The 23,041-nt window shown below is 40.9% G+C and overlaps 1 protein-coding gene across 2 annotated transcripts; it reads left to right on the top strand.

Moving 5' to 3' along the window:
• Positions 1-1,616: 1,616 nt before the first annotated feature.
• On the top strand, positions 1,617-22,181 carry PABPC1 (poly(A) binding protein cytoplasmic 1). Of its 2 annotated transcripts, none has more exons than XM_074944023.1 (14): positions 1,617-2,251; positions 8,446-8,639; positions 8,737-8,852; positions 10,699-10,829; positions 13,316-13,410; positions 15,440-15,577; positions 15,669-15,764; positions 16,778-17,050; positions 17,370-17,460; positions 17,885-17,995; positions 19,493-19,647; positions 20,983-21,067; positions 21,820-21,950; positions 22,086-22,181. In XM_074944023.1, exons 1-14 carry the CDS (start codon positions 2,059-2,061, stop codon positions 22,176-22,178), a joined length of 1,902 nt encoding a protein of 633 aa, XP_074800124.1. In that variant the 5' UTR covers positions 1,617-2,058; the 3' UTR covers positions 22,179-22,181. The 2 variants fall into 2 exon arrangements, with proteins under 2 accessions (XP_074800124.1, XP_074800123.1); XM_074944022.1 differs by having other exon boundaries at positions 1,619-2,251; positions 10,699-10,838.
• The last annotated feature ends 860 nt before the right edge of the window (positions 22,182-23,041 follow it).

The raw sequence follows: 23,041 nt of genomic DNA on the forward strand, positions 1-23,041 counted from the left end.
ACTGACAGCTCCTCCAGCCCAGGCTGTGGCTAGGCACAGACCGTGCCCACCCAAAAGCAGTCAAATTTAAATTACTGTGCACACCCCTGGTCTTCACAGAAGCCCACCAGTGCCCCATTAGCATTTTAAGTGTAGACAAGCCCCAGCCATAGTGTTCATATTGCATATGAGTAGGTCTCATATTAAAGCAAATGATCATCAGCAGACAGCTGGCTGGTCACATAACTCTAAATCTCTTTGCTGTTTCCACCTGTTACTGTGTTTTTAGCTGCTTTTGAATGTAGTTTATTTTCCTACTCTGACTTTTTGGGGCCATTTAAGGAACTGGGGCAAAAATTGGGGATTGGTCCTGCTTTGAGCAGGGGGTTGGACTAGATGACCTCCTGGGGTCCCTTCCAACCCTGATAGTCTATGAGGAGTCTGAGAACTGCTAGCTTGCATGTTGAATGTGGGCAGAAGCTGGGCATGGCCAAACTCTAGCCCCAGGTGGGTCGGGGAGGGGGCAGTTTACAGATGGAAAGGAGGATACGGATTACCGGTCTCTGCCTGCAATGGGCCAGTTGGAGCCCAACGGCCCCGCAAGGCGTTACCTCCCCGGCCTCATGGCGCCATGGGAACACACGCAGGCAGGGCAGCGGCTGCTGCAGGTGAACGTCGCCTGCCAGGCAGCACCTTGTACCGCAGGCGGGGGAGCGGAGGTCGACGGAGCCCTGTCCTTCGGTCAGCCCTGTCCTTCGGCGCACGGCGAGGCAGCGCAGCCCGTTCCCGCGCCCCAGAGCGGGGCGGGGACAGAGAGGCGGCCGAGCAGCAAAGGCCGCGACTAGGTCACCCAAGCGCTGCCCCAGCGGAACCGCCTCAGCCGCGCGCAAAGCCCCCCCCCCCGGGGACTCAGAAAACAACAGCCCCCCTGTGACCCCTCCCCCCACGAAACGGGCTCCCTCATGGGACGCGCGCGGCAGGCACGCAGCGCTGGCGAAGGGCACGAGCCACAGCTCAGCAGAAACCTCCTACCCACGCTGAGCGGAGACAGATCCCCGCACATGCGCTCTAGGGCCTTCCGCCTCACACCACATGTGACACGAGCGCTCACTCCTGTCACAGCGCCTGCGCGGTCAGTATCGTCCTGACCTCCCCTGCTGGGGACGGACAGACGGACACACACACAGTTTTTTAGCGTATGCCTACTCTTCTGTCTCCAGCACTATGCACGCGCTCTTGAGACCCTAAGCCATCATCCCTAGCTAGACAGCTTGACTTTCAGCGGCGCACGCGCTTTATGTCTCATCAGAGTCGTCACACATCTCTACTGCGCATGCGCTCTCGAGCAAGTTTGTTCTCCTCCCTTTGCACGTGTACGGTCGTCCCCGCTGCTGTCACGTAGCACATGCGCTCTCGTCCACTCCCCTTTCCTGCTGCGTGTAGTCTGTCGTCCGCTCCCTGTTCGGCGCATGCGGCTTTCCCTCGCTCTCCTTGTTGCGCTCAGGCGTTGTGCGCGTCCCCTCATTCCCCTGGGCTGGCGCCTGCGCGCTGCGTACGGTCGGTGCGTGGCGTGCAGTGCGGTGGGGGCGGGCGGGGGCGGGGCGGCTATATATAGTGCGCGGCCGGGGCGGCGGCCTCCCCCTTGTCCCCCGGCCGCTGTCGGTGCTGTGTGCGCAGTGCGTGTGCTCCGGCCCCCCGGACACGCCGGCCCGGCCCCGCCGCACCATTTATTACTAAAAATACTAAAAAAAAAAAAATCCAAAAAAAATCCAAAAACCCTGAAAAACCCATAAAAATCCCCCCCCCCGAAACCGGCCGGTTTGATATAAAATAACCCGGTGAAGCGAAGCCCCGGACCCGGCACAGCCGAGAGGAGACACCGAGCGACCCCCGCCTAGACCAGGAGCAGCCGAGACCTCCGCCAGGGCCGGCCCCGAGCGAGCCGGGCCCTCCCCGCCGAGAATCCACCTCCCGGAGCCGTTAAGTTTCGAATCTTCCACTCGCCCCTCACGGAGCCCGGGGCCGCCGCGGCCTCCTCGCGTCAGTGTGACCCCTTCCCCTGCTGGAGACGGCGGCAGGATGAACCCCAGCGCCCCCAGCTACCCCATGGCTTCCCTGTACGTGGGGGACCTGCACCCCGACGTCACCGAGGCCATGCTCTACGAGAAGTTCAGCCCCGCCGGGCCCATCCTCTCCATCCGCGTCTGCCGGGATATGATCACCCGCAGGTCTCTGGGCTACGCCTATGTCAACTTCCAGCAACCCGCCGACGGTGAGCACCTGTGGGGGGCAGTGGGGCAGACCCACACCCTGAGACGGGAGGGTCGGAACCGGGGAGAGTGCTCCCTCCCCCCAGCCGCAGTGTCCCTCACCCCTGCGAGGGCTCAGTCTGCCTACCCCACCCCCTTGGGTGGCTGGTGCTCCCTTTGCAGAGCCGTGAAGCCCCTCTCCGGTCTCCTCTTTTCCCGGTATTTTCCCAGCTGGAAGTTGGAGGGGGGCCGGGGGGGGGTGTTGGGACACGAGCAAAACTTGGCGCGGTGCTTGCGGAAGTTTGTGCGTTGGAGCCCCTGCTGCTGCTCGGTGACATGCGGCCTGGGGCTGTGTCTGCGCCTCGTGGCGTGGGGGAGGCGCTTGCTCGGGAACCGAAAGCAATTGCGAGCCCATCAAACTCGAGAGATGGGCCTCGCCTCCCAAAGGCCTCCTGCCTCCGGGAAGAGCGTTCGGTAGCTCGCCGAGTTGTAACCGCCGGCCCGAGCGGCTCTGCTCAAAGCTAGTTTCAACCTCACTGCAGCGACTCCCTGGTTTCCCTGGGCTCGTGAAAGTATCGGTGGTCACCAGGAAGGGTGTGTCCAGGTAATTCTTCCGAGGTTAACACGCTGCGCACACGGAGGGAATTAAAGCCTGTTCGAAGGAAATGCCACAGTAATTAGCATCTTCGTTGTTGCCCTAGGAATTTCTGGGCGTGTAGGCATGATGTGGTGAAGTGGTAAAAGGTGGAAGTGTCAAGCCATTGTGAAATAACCTAGTAGTCAGATATGAAGTCACATACAGTGCATGGAAATGGATGGGTGTAAAAAAAATAGTTAAGCATTATATAGCAGGTTTGTGGAGCAAAATGTAGGGTTTTACTTTTGAAATGTGTTGAATATCTACAATCTGTTTGTGTCATCTAACAGGTTTGCTTTTGGTACTTAATTTGTCTACAGTAAATTCCTCAATGTGTACTGTTGAGTTGTAAAAGCTTGCATTACAATGTTGGTGCAGCTATAAGTTAGGTTAAAGCAAAGCAAGACAAATTATGTTTATGCAGTTCACAAATGATCTGTGAAGAGAGCTTCAAGGTGAACCTTGGCATACAAGGCCTTCCTTTGGAATTATAGTTTGTAGGCTCTATCTGACCAATTTGAAATGGAATGACTTGTCTGATTATGAAATGTCATTATCTCAGATGGCTTTGATTAAAACACAATTTGACAAATATCAAAATGCGTATTTTTAGAAATGTTAAAAAAACCACTTGGTTTCCCCACTGTTCAGGCATGTGGATTAACTGGTGTTTGAAATTAATTTTCCTATGTACTGGTATATGCTATGGCCAGATTCCTGGGTCAGATTTGCTGGCATCTGTATGTATTAACTGTCTATATTTACAGGATGGTAGATATGGTCTCTTCAGCCTATTTAACAATTCTCTCACACTTTAGAGAGCTTTTAATTTTATTCAATGAATATTTCAAAATGAGAGGATTTAAATGCTTATTTTATAAATTAAATTTTTCTGGTTTTAAATTGACAAAGGCCTACAACCATTACCCTTGTGTTGTGATCCAGACGGTTCTCACAAGGAAAAATGGTGGGGTTGGGACTGAACCAGTCAGTACTTTGGTGTGGTAACTTCATGGCATGTGTAAGTGCTTTAGGAAGTTGTAGGTAATTCAACATATGCCACTCTTCTTTCTGATTTTGTATTGAAACATGCCCTTGTATATTACAAGGGTTGATCTTATCACTTTAGTCACTCAATTGAATAGGTAATTTCATTGTGCTTTATGCCTAAATTTTATCTGCAGTTTCAGTTGGATAAGATGAACTTTGAATTATCTGCCTTTTCTCAATCTAGGCTTAATTTTTATCTATACTTTAACATAGCTTTTATTTTTGTTAACTATTAGTAATTAGTTAAGAGGTCTTTGAAATTCTTGTTTCACATATAATCCAGGACACTCAAAGCTCTTTTCAAACATTAATCATGTCTGATGACATCCTTGTGAGGTATGCAAGTATTTCCACTTCATTCTGTGGTTTATCTGATGAGAATGAGTCAGTGTCAATCAGGGCTAGAACACAGGTATATTGTCTAATCCCTGTATACTAGAGATAATTATGGGCAAATAGTGTCTCAAACAGCAGCTTTTTTCAGAAGATTTCTAGATTAATAATGTTCACAGCATTTTGCTTAGTGTACTAAAATATATTTCTGTATATGTGTAGCAGAACCATTCCTGTTTTTATAGGATATATTCCATGCAGAGTCTATATAAAGTGATAAAGTGCAGTCACTTCTGAAGCGGACTGTCCAGTTCCCAACTAAAATGGGAACTAGTGACTCATTCAATAGACGCTTAAGCAGAATCAGCAAAAGTATAACATGGGTAAACTCAGTAGGTGTGGCCATTTTGTACTAAGTTAACTATTTAATCTATTTGTCTCTTACAAACTAATGCACAGTCCTTTATGGAAAAGAAGCTAAAATATATTAGATGCAGTCAGTTTTATTAGTTGTAAGTTTACAGGTATGGGAAAAGGCCAGTGACTGACTCTGATATCTAGTTTGAGGTTAAAGCATATTCAGCTCTCATTTTATGCTAAGTGACTAGAGCTTTACAGATGGAAAAGGAATTTAAACTTTTTCTCTATACAAAGGTTATTATTTAAGAATTGCTGTGAATTCAATGCTCAGGAAAGGTGCCAAATTGGCAGCCATAGAAGCTGATGACATCTGTTTATCCAGACCAGGTATATCATGGGCAACAGCTGTTCAGACTTTTTGCGCTGGCCTTGTCTACATGGGAAGGTTGCACCAATCTTAAAATATGGTCACTAACTTACTATAGTTGATGTTTGTAAAAGGGTAGTCTGGACTTGCCCTAAAACAAATGTTTAGGGAATGTGTCCTGGAACGACACTATCCTTTACAAACAATTAATGTGTATGCACAAGTCTTTAAGTATTACTGGAAACAAATAATGAACTCATTTTTGGCCCCTGTTCTAAGACTGCCAACAATGATTCTAATGATCTCCAGTTGTGGTACCAGTGAGAATTTTACTGAATCCTCCAATTAATTTCACTTGGCCACCAACTGGTTTGATGGTAACAACTTCTGATTTTTATTAGCCTCAGATGAGACTCCATTTCTCACTACTATAACCCAAATTGTCCATTCTCCCCAACTCCATGTTCATAATTAAATTTGTGTGTACATTGCATTAGCTATTCAGTGGAAGAATAAACTTTCATTTTGTACAGTTTTAATTTTTATCCAGTTTAACAATTTTAATGAAGTGTTTTATGCAACCTGATATTTTCTCCAGAGCAAATACTAGTCTCATTTTATTCCTCCACTTTATAACTGATACTGTTATATGTGAATATAGGGATATGTCATCTGTTTGGCTGAAAGTTTAAGTGGAACCAATTTTCCATCAATTTCTTTCAAATAGTAGACCCCATCACTAGTATGTACCTACTTACTTTCTGCAGAGAAAATAATCTTTCAACACAAACAGATCTCTAGATTAATGTGAAAATCTGAAAATTAGGTAGAAGTAACAGAGGCATGTGCATTATCAAAAAAAGGCAGTGATCAGGATATAAAGATTTTCTTTGGGCTAGGATATGCACCTGTTTGGATAGCAATGAGATGGCAATGCAAAAATGCATAAAATATTAGTAATTTAGGCAGCATTCATCTTGTTAGAAATAATTTTTAAGTAGATTTTGAAATAGAAATTGGCAGTAAATTCTACAACTCATGTTTGACCCTTCCACTTAGAAAAAATGGTTAAATGACATGACTATTTTTAAAAGAACGGCTTACTAATACAGTACAGTATTTTGATTTTCCATTAACATTTTTCTACTATATCACTAAAATTATTCAGTCTCCTTTTGTTGTGAAAAGGACAGGCTCTAACCATTTTGCTTATAATTTGTCAATTTTGTTCTTTTCATAGAAGTCAGGTTATCTTTTTGGATGACTACAACAGTAAAGAATACTTTGTAAAAAGAATGGTGCTTAAGGGCTCATAGGCTAAAAGGGATAATTCCATAGAGTTGATATGTTTTTCTTTTGAAAGTGAACAACATTTTAGTCCTGATAATTACAGCTTTTTATTTGTATCAAAGGTTTTTCTGATTTGGTTGCTGCTTACCTACATCGCATCGCTTTCTCTGAATGCAGATAGCAGTTCAACAGGCTATATAGTACTATTGGTTGAGACTTCACGCATCTACTGGGGCTCTGTTTTAAACTCCCCCTCCAGACTTATATGAAAGAGATTAACTCTGAAAGAAGCTAGTCCAGGAGACCATAAATATGTCCACCATAATTTAGTATCATCACTACTTGCTTAAATAACTTTTCTCACTCTTTTCATATGTGCCTGCGATTTTTAGTCATGTTACTGCTAGGAATTAGCATCCCATGGACACGGAGGATTACTTTTAAAAGATGGAAATGTCAAATACAGTGACATCAGAAATCCTACTCTTCCTTCCAAAGAAATTGGCTGTGGACCTCTACTGGATAAGCTACTCCATGGGAGTGGTTAAAAACTAACTTACATTATTTCATGTTATATGTAGTGTTGTAGCTGTGTTGGTCCCAAGATATTAGACCAGAGGCGGCCAACCTGTGGCACCGGAGCCACGTGCAGCTCTTCAGAAGTTAATATGCAGCTCCTTGTATAGGCACCAACTCCAGAGCTGAAGCTACAGGCACCAACTTTCTAATGTGCCAGGGGGTGCTCACTGCTCAACCCCTGCCTCTGCCCCCACTCCACCCCATCCCTGAGCCTTTTATGCCCTTGCTCCTCTCCTGGAGGCTTGCCAAGAAACAGCTGATCAGGAGGTGCAGGGAGGGATGGGGAGGTGCTGCTGGTGGGTGGGAGGTGCTGCCAGGGGGAAGAGCTGATTGGAGGCTGATGACATATTACTGTGGCTCTTTGGCAATGTACATTGGTAAATTCTGGCTCCTTCTCAGGCTCAGGTTGGCCACCCCTGTATTAGACAGACAAGGTGGGTGGGTAGTATCTTGTTTGGATCAACTTCTGTTGGTGTGTGAGACAAGCTCTTGCATTTACATAGAGTTGTTCAGATCTGAGAGATCTAGTACATTTGTGTAAACTGTAAGCTTGTCTGTCTCCTAGCAGAAGTTGGTCCAGTGAAAGATATTATGTACCCACCTTCTCTTCATTATTTCATATAACTGTTTTAATATTTAATACTTTATACATCTTGCAGATTTTCTAAAAAAAAAAATTGCTTTATCTGTAGAAACAGTTTGTATATGAAAAGTACGGCAAAACGTTTCCTTAAATCCATTGTTTAGAAGTACAAATAGTATTTCTGTGCTAATGAGTTAAATGCTTGTCACATGCATTGTTCACTCTGTTCACGTCTTTCTTTGAATATTTGAAAACAATATAAACTTGGTTAAACTAATATGTCCTAGCCTTGCTTTTTCATCCTCGTCGTTCTTGGATCCCTCTTCTACGCATCACACCATCTTAGTAAACATGTTGCTCTAAGGGTTGTATTGGACTTATTCAGGAACTAGACTTAGGTCAGGTCATGACTACACAAAAATTGCTGGTAATGTTAGAGGTACAATTTTTTGCAACTTTTTATACCAATAGGAACCCATATGTAGATGTAGTTGTATCAGCATAAAAGTGCTTTTGCTGTTGTAACTTATTTCATGCAGAACTGATGTCAGTTATATTGGCAAAAGCGCTTTTTTGGTGTAAGCTATATCTGCACTAGGAGGGTTTGCTGGTGTAAGTATACCAGCAGACTTTTTCTAGGGTGGAAAGAGTTGCCACCAATTGATACATTGTGATCCTTGCTCTTCCATACTGTATCTTGAGCACAAGCTGTCCACAGTGATCACAGCTCTTGTTAACCCAGGAATAGAGAAAAACCTACCAATCGGCAATCCAGTTTATATATTTTTCTTTGGTAGAATGGAATTAATTATGTCTAATGTTCATTCAATATCCATACGTAGTGTTTTGTTCAGAGATTTAAGTTATTTTGGTCATTGAGATGGGAGTATGAAAGTCATTATCAAAACATCTCTAATGGCTACAAGTTAACCAAGAATTAATGAACTTCAAGTGGAGTTAGTGTGTTGATAAAGATAAATGGTTTAGTACTTCTCACTAACTTTAGTGTCTCTTTCAGCTGAACGAGCTTTGGATACCATGAACTTTGACGTCATTAAAGGCAAGCCAGTGCGCATCATGTGGTCTCAGCGTGATCCATCTCTACGCAAAAGTGGTGTTGGAAACATCTTCATCAAGAACTTAGACAAATCAATTGATAATAAAGCTTTGTATGATACATTTTCTGCTTTTGGAAACATCCTCTCCTGTAAGGTAAGTGGAAAGTAATAAATGTGCCCAGTGATTTGATATTAGAAGCTACAAAACTATACTGGGGCTGTTTGACAAGTTGACATTTTTTCTTTAATAGGTAGTATGTGATGAAAATGGGTCTAAGGGCTATGGATTTGTACATTTTGAGACACAGGAAGCAGCAGAAAGAGCTATTGAAAAAATGAACGGTATGCTGCTTAATGACCGCAAAGTGTAAGTACATAAATATATACTCTGGGGCTCTCAACAGACTGTAATTCAACCTAAAGTAGATTACTTCCTGAATTTTATCTAGAAAAGGCAGATTTTTCTAAATATGTTGCTAATTTTGAAATCTAGTGCAGTTGCTCGGTAAAAATATTGATTACATATGCTGAAGGTAAGAGGGAATGTGAATAAAAATTGACATTTTAAAGTCTTTAAAGCGCAATTTATGGTGTTAAAATAATGTTGCAGCTAATGTGTTTACAGCTGAATGTCATACAGTTGGAAACTGGGACCTGTTACTGGTCTTCAAGCCAGAATAAAATCCTCTTGATCAGGCTAGAATAAAATTGAATCCATCAAGTATTCAAAACAATACCCACTGCAGGTGTTATCAAAAACTGTGACACGAAAGCTCTTGTTTGACCTTTGGATTCCTGTTTCCTAGTCTAATGGAGGTTTGAATGTGTTACACAAAAGATTCTTAGGACATAATAATGATCCCTGTTCCAAACCACGGTACTGCTAAAACTTAGCATGTGCAACACAAGCATGGCTTTGTAACAGTCTTTTGGAGGGCAGACTAAGGATGGTAGTGGCTTGGTAAAATGGGAATAATAGAAAATCAGCATTCTTTTTTTCCTGTTATCTTCATTTATACATAGAGAAGAGGAAGTGAGGCAGCAGCCAGGGAGAGTCCATATCTTAGAGGTATGAGGCCCTGCTCTGTAAAAGGTTGCTATGGGAGGTTCTTCCAAGTAGTTTTATACCATTATTTTAGCTGAATTGAGGCACTTAATAGGTGGTGGTAGTTTTGTAACTAGCCCAATAGTTCCAGCAAGTTAATCACTGAAAAAGCCTGTAGTTTAAATAACTAAACATGATTTAGTGTACCATGAAAGTTACATTTGCTTCAGGCTTCTATTTAGATCGTAGAGTAGTAGGACTGAAAGGGACCTCGAGAAGTCATCTAGCCCAGTCCCCTGAAGAACATTTTAAAGTAGATTAACCATTTTCCTGACTATCAAAATCTGCAGAGTACCAGGCATCATCAACATTAAAGTCCAAATGTAGCTACAAACCAAGTCAAGGCAATGTTAACTTTAGACTACTGAGCCATATTGATTGGGATGTGGGTTTGCAAGTGGGGTAATTTTAAAATATAATTGGAGAGACGAGACGACTGGTGCAGAAATTGAGTCGTTCATGTAGTAGCATTTGTGATTCTAGTGAAGTGGTTCTGTGGGCCAACAAAGGCTGTGCTAAAAGCACATTCCTCCCCTGGTGGTAGGAACTGACCTCACTGTTCTCAATCAGCTTTTGGCATTGGCCAATTCAAGAGCAAGCCAGATCCATACCTCCTTACTAGTAAGGAGGAACACTATGATATGAGGCTTCTGTAGATAAGAGGAAAGTTGGGGGTTTAGTGAGAGTCCCTTGCCTAAAAGTCAGATGGGCAATAGAAACAATATTTGAAGGTTACAAAAAACTTTAGTGTAGCAAAAACCACTATGCTAGAGTTTCCCCATTGTCTGATTACTGATGCTGAAAAGTAAGCTTTACACTAATGAAAATTACAGTCCTATCAAGGCTTTTGTAAGATTGCTATCACAATTACTATGATAAAAGGGATTTAAATGGTAAATAGTAGTCTAATTGTCTCTTGTAAAGTTGTATCTTAAGTATGTTATCTGTTGGGGATTTCATATCGTTATATTGATCAATAACGCGTTTAAGAAATAACCCATGGTTGAATATTTGTCTAGCCATGTGCTGATGTATGTAGTCTAGGAAAAACCTTGGACCTGGATAGATTCATTTTAACCCTATAGTCACCTTGGTTTCCTGTAACTAGATTTGTTGGAAGGTTTAAATCCCGTAAAGAACGAGAAGCAGAACTTGGAGCTAGAGCAAAGGAGTTCACCAATGTTTACATCAAGAATTTTGGAGAAGACATGGATGATGAAAGACTTAAGGAACTCTTTGGCAAGTTTGGTAATGTCTTAATTTTGCACATTGTTATATAACAACAAATAGACAAGCTTCAGTTTGCTTGTTAAAACCTTTTTAACATTAGGGTTCAGGCCATTGTGTAGAGACAATTAAAATGCATGCATGCTGAACAGTTAGTTGTCAGTTCAGCATTCAGATCCAAAGAAGTGATTGATTAATACCCACTAAAGAACTTCAATTGTCCAGAGTAGCACACACGAAAAACTGGCCATCAGAAATGTCCTCATCCAGTTAAAAACAACAGGGGGGGCATTACATTTGAATAATACATATAAATTGTTCTGAGGATCTTGGACTTACAAATGAAATGAGGAAGTGAGTGTTTTAGGTTTGGTATGGCCATTGACTAGTGGATCTTTGAAAGACGTGTAAATGAATGATGCCTTTGTTACATCTCCATTGCCATGCGGGTACACCTGTGCATTCTTCCCTCTGTTGAAGGTCTTCTGCTGTTTCATGCAGTTGTTTGCTTGGTTTCTGAATTAAGGATGGAAATATAGAAAATTAAGCTATTGACAATATCAGTGTCAAGAGGTTTAAATTTAATCTTACATAACAATTTTTTTTAATGCCTGAAGTCTCTATTGGTGTGGTCATTCATGGCCTAAAGAAAAGGAGTACTTGTGGCACCTTAGAGACTAACCAATTTATTTGGGCATAAGCTTTCGTGAGCTACAGCTCACTTCATCGGATGTAGCTGTAGCTCACGAAAGCTTATGCTCAAATAAATTGGTTAGTCTCTAAGGTGCCAAAAGTACTCCTTTTCTTTTTGCGAATACAGACTAACACAGCTGTTGTTCTGAAACCTGTCATTCATGGCCTAGTAATTCATACTGTGACACATCACTATTGAACTTAGTGACGTTAAAATCTTTGTAAATGGTTTTTTCGAACATGTTAATACCACCTGCCAAGCCATCTTCTAGTTATTGACATGGGTGGTGATATAGGACATTTAGCAAATTATATGGAGGAAATAGTTTAGTGTACAAAACTTGAAATTCTCGTTCTGATTTATTTGGGTCATTATGTACTGTTTTAATTCCAGATGTGTTATGATCTTGCTTGTGTTTAAAAAAGGATTTCATAATTCATACGCACGCTTGATGACTAATGTCCTTTTAAAGTTAGTATATGATGCCCACTGTGTCATTTGTGAAAGGGTGGAGTGAAGTAAATTCCAAGCTCTGGAAGTGCTCTAGTGGGCATAGACTCTCCTGCTTGCAAAAATGGGCAGATGTCTTTTGACCTATCCCCTCCAACCTGTTTTTGTAAGGCTTATAAATTGGCTAAATTTGGCTGGATTTTCATGGGGTTAGCAAAAGGCATGTCCTTGACCGGCCACTCCTATGCCAAATTCAAGTCCTGCTTCAAAGCATGGGGGGGCATTAGCACTTTTCAATAAAAAGGTCACCATAAGTTTTTAATATGGGCTAAACAATGCATTTTTCCCCTAACCTTGTTCTCTGAAATGACTGGACTGTTTCAGCTGGAATTTTCTGGAAAAATTGTGCCTGAGGCAGACACCAAGGGTGGAAACTTTCAGCCCAAATTGTTGATTTGGCAAAATTATAAGGAAATTAAAACAGTTTTATAATGAGAAGTATTGAGCGAACTTAATAGGGGGGGCTACCAGCCCTGCCTGTGCATTTGTACAAAGGAAATAAAACATACTGAAATTTATCATAAAATTTCAGGGTAATGTCAGTTAAGGTAAACTCATCAAGGAAAGCCCCATTTGTTTATGCAGAATCTTGCTGTCAACTTCAGTGAAAAACACCAAGTGCCTAATGTTAAGCTCCTAAATACAAGTGACTTATTTCTCAAAGGTGCTGAGCTTCAGTTGGCATATGTAAGATTTGTGGATGCTCAGTACTTCTGAAAATCAGTCATTTTCTGTTTAAATACCAAAATGTAGATTTAGGAGCCTAACTTGAGGCAACTGTGACAGAACGTTTTGGCCAAAGGTCTTAAGTAAACATGGCTCTTATAGAAAGTGCTTCTAGGGGCTGAGGATGGCAACACACTTGGGGCATTCTTCAGGAAAGGAATCTGCTGTACACTTAGCAACTGGAAAATGTCGGGACCAATAGACATTCTGTATAGCATCAGTGATAACACACGCCTTAGTTAGACACTAATATAAACTAGATTGTAATCTCCAAGACAGGGAATGTGTCCTTTTGTACTATAAAGCAGCTAGAAAACTTGTGAACGTTGTAAAACTTTATTTAAAAAAGGGGTAGGGGGTGTTTGGAAAATGGATTTTTCTGGAAAACCCACATCTTCAAGTGGTGTGTAAGATCTCATAACATCATATGGTATTGTGAATGGAACAGATTAGTAATTCTGTAGTTTTCTTAAGATGTAACATCTTGCAGGTAATACTGAGATTTAACCACCAAACAGACGGGTATATAGAATGTACATGTAATACAAATATTGCATACTTTTTTCAGGCCCTGCCTTAAGTGTGAAAGTTATGACCGATGAGAGTGGAAAATCCAAGGGCTTTGGCTTTGTTAGCTTTGAAAGACATGAAGATGCCCAGAAAGTAAGTTTACACAGGATTTTTTTTTTTTAGATGCATCATTCTGGGAGACTAGTAATTTTGAGTCTTGAATACAAACTTTTTTTGTATCCTGTAGATCCTTCCAAATTTTTTATTTGATTTTTATAAAAAGATGTGAGGAAACAGGAGAGAAATCTGTTTTGGATGATGTAGTGGGTTTTTTTATTTGATTCACATTGAGCAGACTAAGTTTGCTGCCTCCCCAGAAATATTCCTGTCTAGAAATGATATAATGGCCTTTAAATTATTTAACATTTATATTGTAATAGTGCCTTCAGATCTCAGTGGGGTTTGGGTCTCGTTGTGCTAGGCACTCTGAAAACAGTAAGTAACCCCTGCTCCAAAGAGCTTATGATCTGAAAGACAGGATACAACAGGTGGCTATGAGAAGTGGGCAGGGAGAGTGCATTGTTTTTTAAAAATTACTAAGACTAGAAACTTTACACAACAACTGTTGCCCGTATGTATTCAGCCATATCTACTTGCTTTAGTAACAGCATATGGTTTGCGCTGCTTTTTATTTCTTTTTGCATTGCAGAGCCAACACAGCTATGACAAGTGACCTGAGGACTCTATTCCATCTTGTATACATGGACAGTCCTTTAAGCTATAGTTACTTACACCTTTGCAAAACATACTGGAAAAAATAGGACATAATTTGGCCTATATAATCTTTATTACTATTGATTTGCAGGACCAAAAGAATGCTGTTTTGAGCGTAGGCTAACGTTACAGGGCTGGGAGTTAGAAAGAGCATCTTAGTTTCCCTCAATTGTCACCAGCACAAATGTGCACACAACAGATTAGAATAAATCCCACCTTATAAATATATAAGTAACATTTAGGTTTGCACATTTTCTTAGTCTGAGTGTAGTTAAGCTCTCTTGTGTTGTATATATGTATTACATTTTTATGGAAAATGGTTCACTTTAGTAACTGTAATGCATTTGCACAATGGTAGAGAAGTGATTCTGGTATATGGTTAAATACACATTACAAATGTCTTTAAAATTAATAGACATAGACCTGTACTAAAGCTTTCACAGTGAAGGGGATATACTGTAAATTCAAAATCTTAGTGTCCAGTATTGCCTCTGCTAGAGTGCCCTTACCAATTTAGAATTGACATTCAATATTGTCCTATTTTGAAAATGTGTGAAAGATGCAGGAGGAAAAAAAAAGAAATTGAGTACATGGATGGCGCTGTCAAATGCATAAAGTGAACAAAATTTGGGAAAAATTTTTCTTAAATCTTTGACAGTAATTTTACATGTTTAACAATTGTGGGTAAAATTCAGGTGTATGATTTTTGAGCTGATGGCCCTTTAACCCTCTTCTCTTTGCATATGATTCAGAGTATGCCTATACTAGAAATGGTATAGGGGCACAAGTGCACCGCTGTAGTTGTAGATACTTGGCCCACCTCTCTGAGAGGTTGTGGCTAGGTTGACTGAAGAATTCTTCCATCAACCTAATGGTGTCTACACCATGGGGTGGGTTGGCTTAACTATGTCACACAGGGCGTGAAATTTTTCACAGCCCAGAGTGGTGTAGTTAGGTCAACTTAACTTTAATGTAGACTAGCCCTGAGTTAAACAGGGCTATGAACATGGTGTTGGTTTTTGATATGTATTCTCTATGGGACTTGGTTTTCAGAAAAAATCTTAGAGGATATCTTTAATATTCTTTTCAGTGCATTTAACTGTACAATTGATGAGTGTTTACTTCTGTCTCCTTCTAATTTTTCTTTTGTCCATATACTGGACAGAAAATACACTTGTACATATCATCTTACACTTAAATGCAGTATGATCCAAGAGGTTCTTGAGATGGCTTTGTTTCAATTAACCATATTTGACATCTGTTGGGGCAGTAGCTGGGGAAAATATTTAGTTTTTATTGTTGGAAATTTTATATAACTTGTGCACTTAAACTGCATTAGTCAGTGGCTGAAAAAAATGTTAGGTTTAATATACTATGAGCATTGGTAACCCTTTGTGTATTTATGAAGGCTGTGGATGAGATGAATGGAAAGGAGCTCAATGGAAAGCAAATTTATGTTGGCCGGGCTCAGAAAAAAGTGGAAAGACAAACAGAGCTCAAGCGCAAATTCGAACAAATGAAGCAGGATAGGATCACCAGATACCAGGTTACACTTTTAAATTGAATGAACAAGTTTATTTTATTACTAATCTTTAGCAATTCTGTCTTTTCTAAAGAGGGTCGTTTTATTTTTTTAGGGTGTAAACCTTTACGTGAAAAATCTTGATGATGGGATTGATGATGAGCGTCTACGAAAAGAATTCTCCCCATTTGGTACAATCACTAGTGCAAAGGTAAAGTTAGCATTTTAGACTTCATTTGTGTTTTAGACTTCATTTGTGTTTTACAGTGTCTTGTGTGAAAGGAGGAAAGTGATGGTTTGTCACCTAAGAAGTGAGTGGCATTCAACTTTTTCTCAACTCCTTTCAGTTGGCAAAAATGAGATGTGGAGATATGGTATAACCACCCCTACATCCAACCATCATTAAATTTGAGTACTGATTCTTACTAAAAACTTAACTCATACAGTTTTTAAAGGTGTATTCATGTTGTATTTTTGGATGCAGTGATCGTAACAGTTTTTAAAATGCATGCATTATAGACTGTCTGCGGTACCTTATTACTCCTTTTTGTGCATCACATTCATTGTCATGAACCACTGCATGAGTATTTATTTCTCTCACTTTTTCACAGATCTTTAACAATAAAAACTCAGACCAATCAACCATAGAAAAACTCCAGAAATCTCAATCCTTATCTGGGATGAGTGGATGCTGACATTACTAACAAAATATCAAACATTTTTTCAATGCAATGGTTCGTTCATACTGTTCCTCACTAATAGGCCTGAAGTGACTAGTGTTGCTAGAGGATAGACTTGTATCCAATAAACCAGCTGTGAAAGAAAACAATAAAAATCATGTGCCATTCACGGTCCTGGCACAGGAGCTATTGCAGGTCCATTGTATGCAGAGCAACTGATCAAAAGGGATTTTTAAATACATATATTCCTCCGTTCAAAACTGGAACAGATTATTTGATTTTTAGACAACTGTAGGTTAGATCAAAAATTTGAGATGTGGCCTGTTGAATCCAATCCAATTGACTGGGAGCTTTTTCCCTAGCAGAAGGCAGCATTGACAGTGGGTATACTATGTCTCAAAACTAAGCAGTATACTTCATATACTGTCCACTTGCAGAAAGCGTAAAACATAATTCAGAAACCTGGACTTCAGTTCTTACCTGTACCAAATTGTACATCCTGCTCCAGGCTGGTTTTAAAAAACTACCTTGTTTTTATTGGCAGGTCATGATGGAAGGTGGCCGCAGCAAAGGATTTGGGTTTGTATGCTTTTCTTCACCAGAAGAAGCAACCAAAGCTGTCACAGAAATGAATGGTAGAATTGTGGCCACTAAACCATTATATGTAGCTCTAGCCCAACGCAAAGAAGAGCGCCAGGCTCACCTCACCAACCAATATATGCAAAGAATGGCAAGTGTGAGAGCAGTACCTAATCCTGTAATCAACCCCTACCAACCAGCACCTCCTTCAGGTTATTTCATGGCAGCTCTCCCACCGGTATGTATAGAAATAATTAATTTCATATTCTATACCATTGATAGAATCAGTTTAGATTTAGCAGTAAATTATGACTTAATAAAACATCTGTAATGTTAGTATGTTAACCAAAATCACCAGCTTTATGAATTTAAGTACTGAAGAACCTTTGAAAATGTCTAAACTTCTGGATGGAACAATACATTAATTCTATAAATCAGGATTTTTTTAGATATTTGAAATAGGAAAGTTTGTAGAAGAAGGTACTTAGAAATGGCTGAGTGGTGGGTGGAACAGGTACATCAAGATTAATAAACACGTCATTTTATTTCTTTGACAGACTCAGAACCGTGCTGCATATTATCCAACTAGCCAACTTGCTCAACTCAGACCAAGTCCTCGCTGGACTGCTCAGGGTGCTAGACCTCATCGTAAGTAGTCTCCTTAACTTTCTAAATAAAGGGGCATTCATGGAACACTTACTGTCTAGCGAAGGTTAAGTATGTGGCACTAAAATACAAATGTTTGATGGTCATTACATGTAATTGGTAGAAAGGTAATATGCCAGTTCTGGCTCCTGTTTGCAGATGTTTGCCAGGAAACCTAATTTAAGGTTAACTTTTTAAAATAGTTTTTATAATAAACCACCTAGGTTTTATTTAGCAGCTGTATCACAAATTGTCATTGGGTTGAATTCCAGCCCCCCCAAAAACTAGACTGCTGACTTTTCCCTTTCTACACTTGTCTGTAATATAGTTATGCCATGTGAGGATGGCAAAGGAAAAAAAATGAGTCTTCATCACCATTCAGTATTGTTACATGATGCAACTTAAACACTCATTGTTTTAAATGCAGCATTCCAGAACATGCCTGGTGCTATCCGCCCAGCAGCTCCCAGACCACCATTTAGTACCATGAGACCAGCTTCTTCACAGGTTCCACGAGTCATGTCAACACAACGTGTTGGTGAGTTTCAGGTTTAAAAGTTGCATGTTCCTACATCAGGCTGCACCAATATCCACCTTTCTTTAGGTATGTAATTCATTTGTGGCCACACTACAGAGATTCTGTTAATGCTGAATAATATTTCAAATACCTTTTTGAAGCTCAGTAGTGCAGAGGAGGTACCACTTCGCTCTGTATTGTACCTGCCCTAGCTGACTTGGGGTTTCTGACCTCCTAATGGCCAGCTAACATGTTAGCCCCGTGTGTATAAGGGAGGTTGAGGAGGCTCCTACTCCCCATCGCATCATCCATTTCTCTTCTGCTTATGGCTATATGGCTATTTCATACTTCTCAGTATTTCCCTTGCATGTTAGATTGCTGTCGTCCTACTCCCTTGCTGTGATTTCTCTACCACCTACCCCTCTCCCAGTATCAAACCCTCTTCCTGCTTACGAATGTGCCCTGTCAAGACTGCATATTTGAGGCTGACCTAGTGTCTCTAGGAGAGGCTGCTTGTTTAATCCTTCTCACTCTTAACCTGCATTTTCCAGTTCTTTTGCAACTATGAGAAAATGTTGCTCAATATATAGATCAACGTAACCCACTAGATTAATAGTATTAACTAGGAGTTCTCAACTTTTTCATACTGTGGGCCACATCTTAATGATATTGCGTGGGTGGCTTCCCCCTCCCATTTGTATCTGTACCATTCCTGTGGTAACTACAGCAGTGGATTATGTGGAAGAATAATATTGATAGTATTTATTTTTAGCTCTTAACATTGTTGCAGATGGGAACAAGGAGTGCCAGTATCACATGACAGTACTGGGGGGAGGGATAGTTCAGTGGTTAGAGCATTGGCCTGCTAAACCCAGGGTTGTGAGTTCAATCCTTGAGGGGGCCATTTAGGGATCTGGGGCAAACATTGGGGACTGGTCCTGCTTTGAGCAGGGGGTTGGATTAGATGACCTCCTGAGGTCCTTTCCAACTCTGATATCCTATGATTCTGCTGTCTAGAGATCAGCAGTAAGTGGTAGAGACCAGGTTCTGGGGACCACTGTTACATAAAGAAAAGCACTTTCAGAATGTATTAATCTGCTATATCTCAGTAACTCATCTAATAGTTTAAAGTAATTTTTAGGGTAATTTAATTGGCAAAATGTTTTAATTTTTTAAGAGAATCGCCCTTAATTATGACTGGGGTAGAATGAAATTCAAGTAAACCTGTTTAATCAAAAGCAGATGTTCTCTCCATGGTGCTTTTTTATAGTGTTTAAAAAAAAAAAAAAAAGCAAGTAATTAGCAAAATAATGAGAAACGAAACATGCTTTTGGTTCTGAGCCCACAGGTTGACCATTGGTGTTTTTATTTAGTAACATTGCTGTAATCAAATATAATACAATATTAAAATTAGGTACTCATCATAGTCCTAACACTGTGTCCATTCATTGACTTGTACAAAATGTAAGCTTAATGAAAGCTGAATTATTAACACATAAATCATGTTAATCTTTACAGCTAATACATCAACACAGACAATGGGTCCGCGTCCTGCAGCAGCTGCTGCTGCGGCCACTCCTGCTGTACGCACAGTTCCACAGTACAAGTATGCTGCAGGTGTTCGTAATCCTCAACAACATCTTAACACACAGCCACAGGTTGCTATGCAGCAGGTATGTAGTCTTGGTTTTGGTAGCCAACTGATGTCTTCGCTGAGGAAACTTTCCTTTTGCCTAATCTGTATCATAACTGCAAAGCGTCTGCCTTCACCACTGAGATCATTGAAGCCACAGAGTCTGATGTTAAGGCAGGGGCAGGCAAACTTTTTGGCCTGAGGGCTGCGCCGGGTTTCTGAAATTGTATGGAGGGCCGGTTAGGGGAGGCTATGCCTCCCCAAACAGCCAGGCAAGGCATGGCATGGCCCTTGCCCCCTATCCAACCCCCCTGCTTCTTGCCCCCTGAGACTCCTGCCCCTGGGATCCCTGACTGGCACACACCCCCCCCCCCCCCAGGACCCCTGCTCCCATTCAACCGCCCTGGCCCCTGACTACACCCACCCACTCGTCCCCCCCGAACTCCCCTGCCCCCTTACCTTGATGCCTGGAACACTGGTGGTTGGTGGTGCGGCTACGCCATGACGGGCAGCCGCGCAGCACAGAGCACCGGGTCAGGCCGCACTCTGCAGCTTTGCTGCTCCAGGAGCTCACTGCTCCGCCACCCAGAGCATTGCGCAGGCAGTGCAGTGAGCTGAGGCTGCATGGGGAGGGGGAACAGCAGGGTAGGGGCCGGGAGCTAGCCTCCCAGGCCAGGAGTTCAGGGGCTGGACTGGATGTTCCCGTGGGCTGTAGTTTGTCACCTCTGTGTTAATGGCTTTATTTTTCACAAATCTAAAATATATTGGGAACAAAGCTTATTTTCTATTGTTATATTATATATTTTTGAGTTTTCTCACTTATGTGGTTGACATTTTGTGTGTTTCTGCATTAGTTTTCCCCCCATTGCACCAAAATTCAAGTACCAAATTGTGGCACCAAGTTTGTAAGCCTGGAGTTTAAAATAAATCTGAAGCGTTTTTAAGGAGGACATGACCCTGTTCTACTTGTTTTGTACTACCGAAGTGCTTGATGATACATTCTGTGTTTGATGATACATTCTGCGCTTGAGCTTTGCTTAATATATAAATTATGCTTAGCAAGGGATTGAGTCAGCATTAGTGTGCCTTGCAATATCAGTCATCTTTTACCAGCCTCTTGATGAAAATTACTCAACCATAATTTTTTCTAATATTTGACAAATATGCAGGCATGGTTGTTACATTGAAGATTCCCTGTTCTGTTCATTCCCTCTGAAGCACCTGGCATTGGCCACTGTCAGAAGACAGGATACCGAGCGAGATGGACCATTGGTCTCACTCACTATGGCCATTCTTATGTTCTGAGTTGTGGAGGTATAAAATATATTTCAATGTTCCAGAATTTAACTTTAAAATACGTTTTATTAACTTGCAGCCAGCTGTCCATGTGCAAGGTCAGGAACCCTTGACTGCTTCCATGTTGGCTTCTGCCCCTCCACAAGAACAAAAGCAGATGTTAGGTATGTACATTTGATCCTACTAGCCAATTGTAATAGAGATTAAATAGTTTTCAGTCTTTTTAAAATATGTGCTTCTAATCAGTTGTAAAGGAGTATTTTGAATGTTACTATTGTAGGATACATGGTTGAGTTTTTAAGATGAAAGTACTTGCCCCTTTTCACATTGTAGGATTTGACATCTGACTAACACTGCTCAGTCTGTCCTCAGCAGATGTAGAATGGAGAGATCTGCTCCCTGGAGAAATTTTAGTATGTCATTTAACATGAATGAAATATCAGACCACTTTAGGTTAGGATTAGGCAGTTGATATATTTTCTATTGCAATAAACCAGTGTTTTGTTTACCTAATGCAAAAGCCTTAACTAGGTGAGAGCATCGAATGCATATCAGTGGGGTTGATACTGCTATAATTTAGGCTTTTAATGGATACTACTTTTGTGCAACAGTTAACCTCTGAGTCTGTGATTGCTTTGCATAGACTCCATTGCTGATTACTTTAAAGGCTCCTTTAATCTTGTTTTTTATGACTGATACTCTAGTTTTATACAGTCATATTCAGGAGTTTTTATTTTTAGCATTCAAATGAGTAGGATATAATACTTATCTTTTTAATAATTTTGAGGAATTTAGGTACAAGTCCATAGATTGCTTAACAGATTTTAGTGCCTATGTTTAGCGTTGTTAAAGGCTAAATTAATTTTTAATGAAATCAATCACTGTAGCTGACTGTAGTGTCTTAATGTTTTTCTAGGTGAACGGCTGTTTCCCCTTATTCAGGCTATGCACCCTACTCTGGCGGGTAAAATCACCGGTATGTTGTTGGAGATTGACAACTCTGAACTCCTTCATATGCTTGAGTCTCCTGAGTCTCTTCGTTCGAAGGTAGATAGACTATTAACATCTAAGCCCTCCTTTTGATGTTACATGTGTATTTTGTGTAATTTAGCTGCTTCACTCTCTTAAATGTACTGAAATTAAGTAAAGCATTATTTTGTAACAATTGTTTTATCCTATTAGGTTGATGAAGCTGTAGCTGTACTACAAGCCCACCAAGCTAAAGAGGCTGCTCAGAAAGCAGTTAACAATCCCACTGGGGTTCCAAGTGTTTAATATGTAAGTTTTCCTACAGAATACATTCTTAATCTTTCTCAGCTGATCAGGGTGTTCTACTGGCATTTTATTGTATGTATAGTTAGTCAGGAATGTTTTAATATGACCTGCAGTAGCTAAAGTTTCTGTACTCCTAGAAATAAGTTTCTAGTTATAAGCCCCTGTTAAATAGACTATCATTAGACAGATCTGGCCATAATAATTTGGAAAGAAGGGAATAAACTAAAGCTACATTTTTAAATAAAGTTGACCTATTAACTAGAGCTGTTAGGATACAGGACTTCACTAAAGCTTGTCCCTAATCTGGTACCTTATAAACTTGAGACTGCTTAGAGATGGCCTTTTTATTCCTCAAACAAGAGGTATGTGCAGCTATGTGAAGGTTAAATTTTGTCAGCTACTCATACTTTATAAATCAGAAACTTTCAGAATAAAAAAAAAAATCATAGAATATCAGGGTTGGAATGGACCTCAGGAGGTCATCTAGTCCAACCCCCATATTAATACCTGAACATAAATGCAGCTGCAAGATTCTATTGTAAAGTCTTCAATAAGGGGCGGGGGGGAAAGAAGGGGGATTAGAATTGGAACTGTAAAAGGAATATGCATAATTAGCAATACAGAAGATACTGTTCATAATTGAAATGTAAATGTCCTCAGAAATACAGTTCATTGAGGAATGCATCATAAATTAGAACTTCGGAGGAAGTCACAACCTCTGACCAATATAAATCGCCATCCATATAATTCAAGCAGCAGCTTGAGAATTTTGGGGGAGGTTTGATGAGAATTATCTTTAGGATACACAAACTTGATGGATTTGTTTTACAAATCCATTTGTGGGATTTATTTGTCGGTGTTCT

This window comes from Natator depressus, chromosome 2 (assembly GCF_965152275.1).
Source record: "Natator depressus isolate rNatDep1 chromosome 2, rNatDep2.hap1, whole genome shotgun sequence".
In the NCBI taxonomy this organism is placed as follows: domain Eukaryota; kingdom Metazoa; phylum Chordata; order Testudines; family Cheloniidae; genus Natator; species Natator depressus.

Excerpts from the sequence above, each read along its gene's own strand:
- PABPC1 (XM_074944022.1), top strand. The coding sequence starts at position 2,059 with ATGAACCCCAGCGCCCCCAGCTACCCCATGGCTTCCCTGTACGTGGGG. Across the intron at positions 8,853-10,698 it reads CTGCTTAATGACCGCAAAGT|ATTTGTTGGAAGGTTTAAAT; the intron begins GTAAGTACATAA and ends TCCTGTAACTAG. Across the intron at positions 17,051-17,369 it reads TCATGGCAGCTCTCCCACCG|ACTCAGAACCGTGCTGCATA; the intron begins GTATGTATAGAA and ends TTTCTTTGACAG.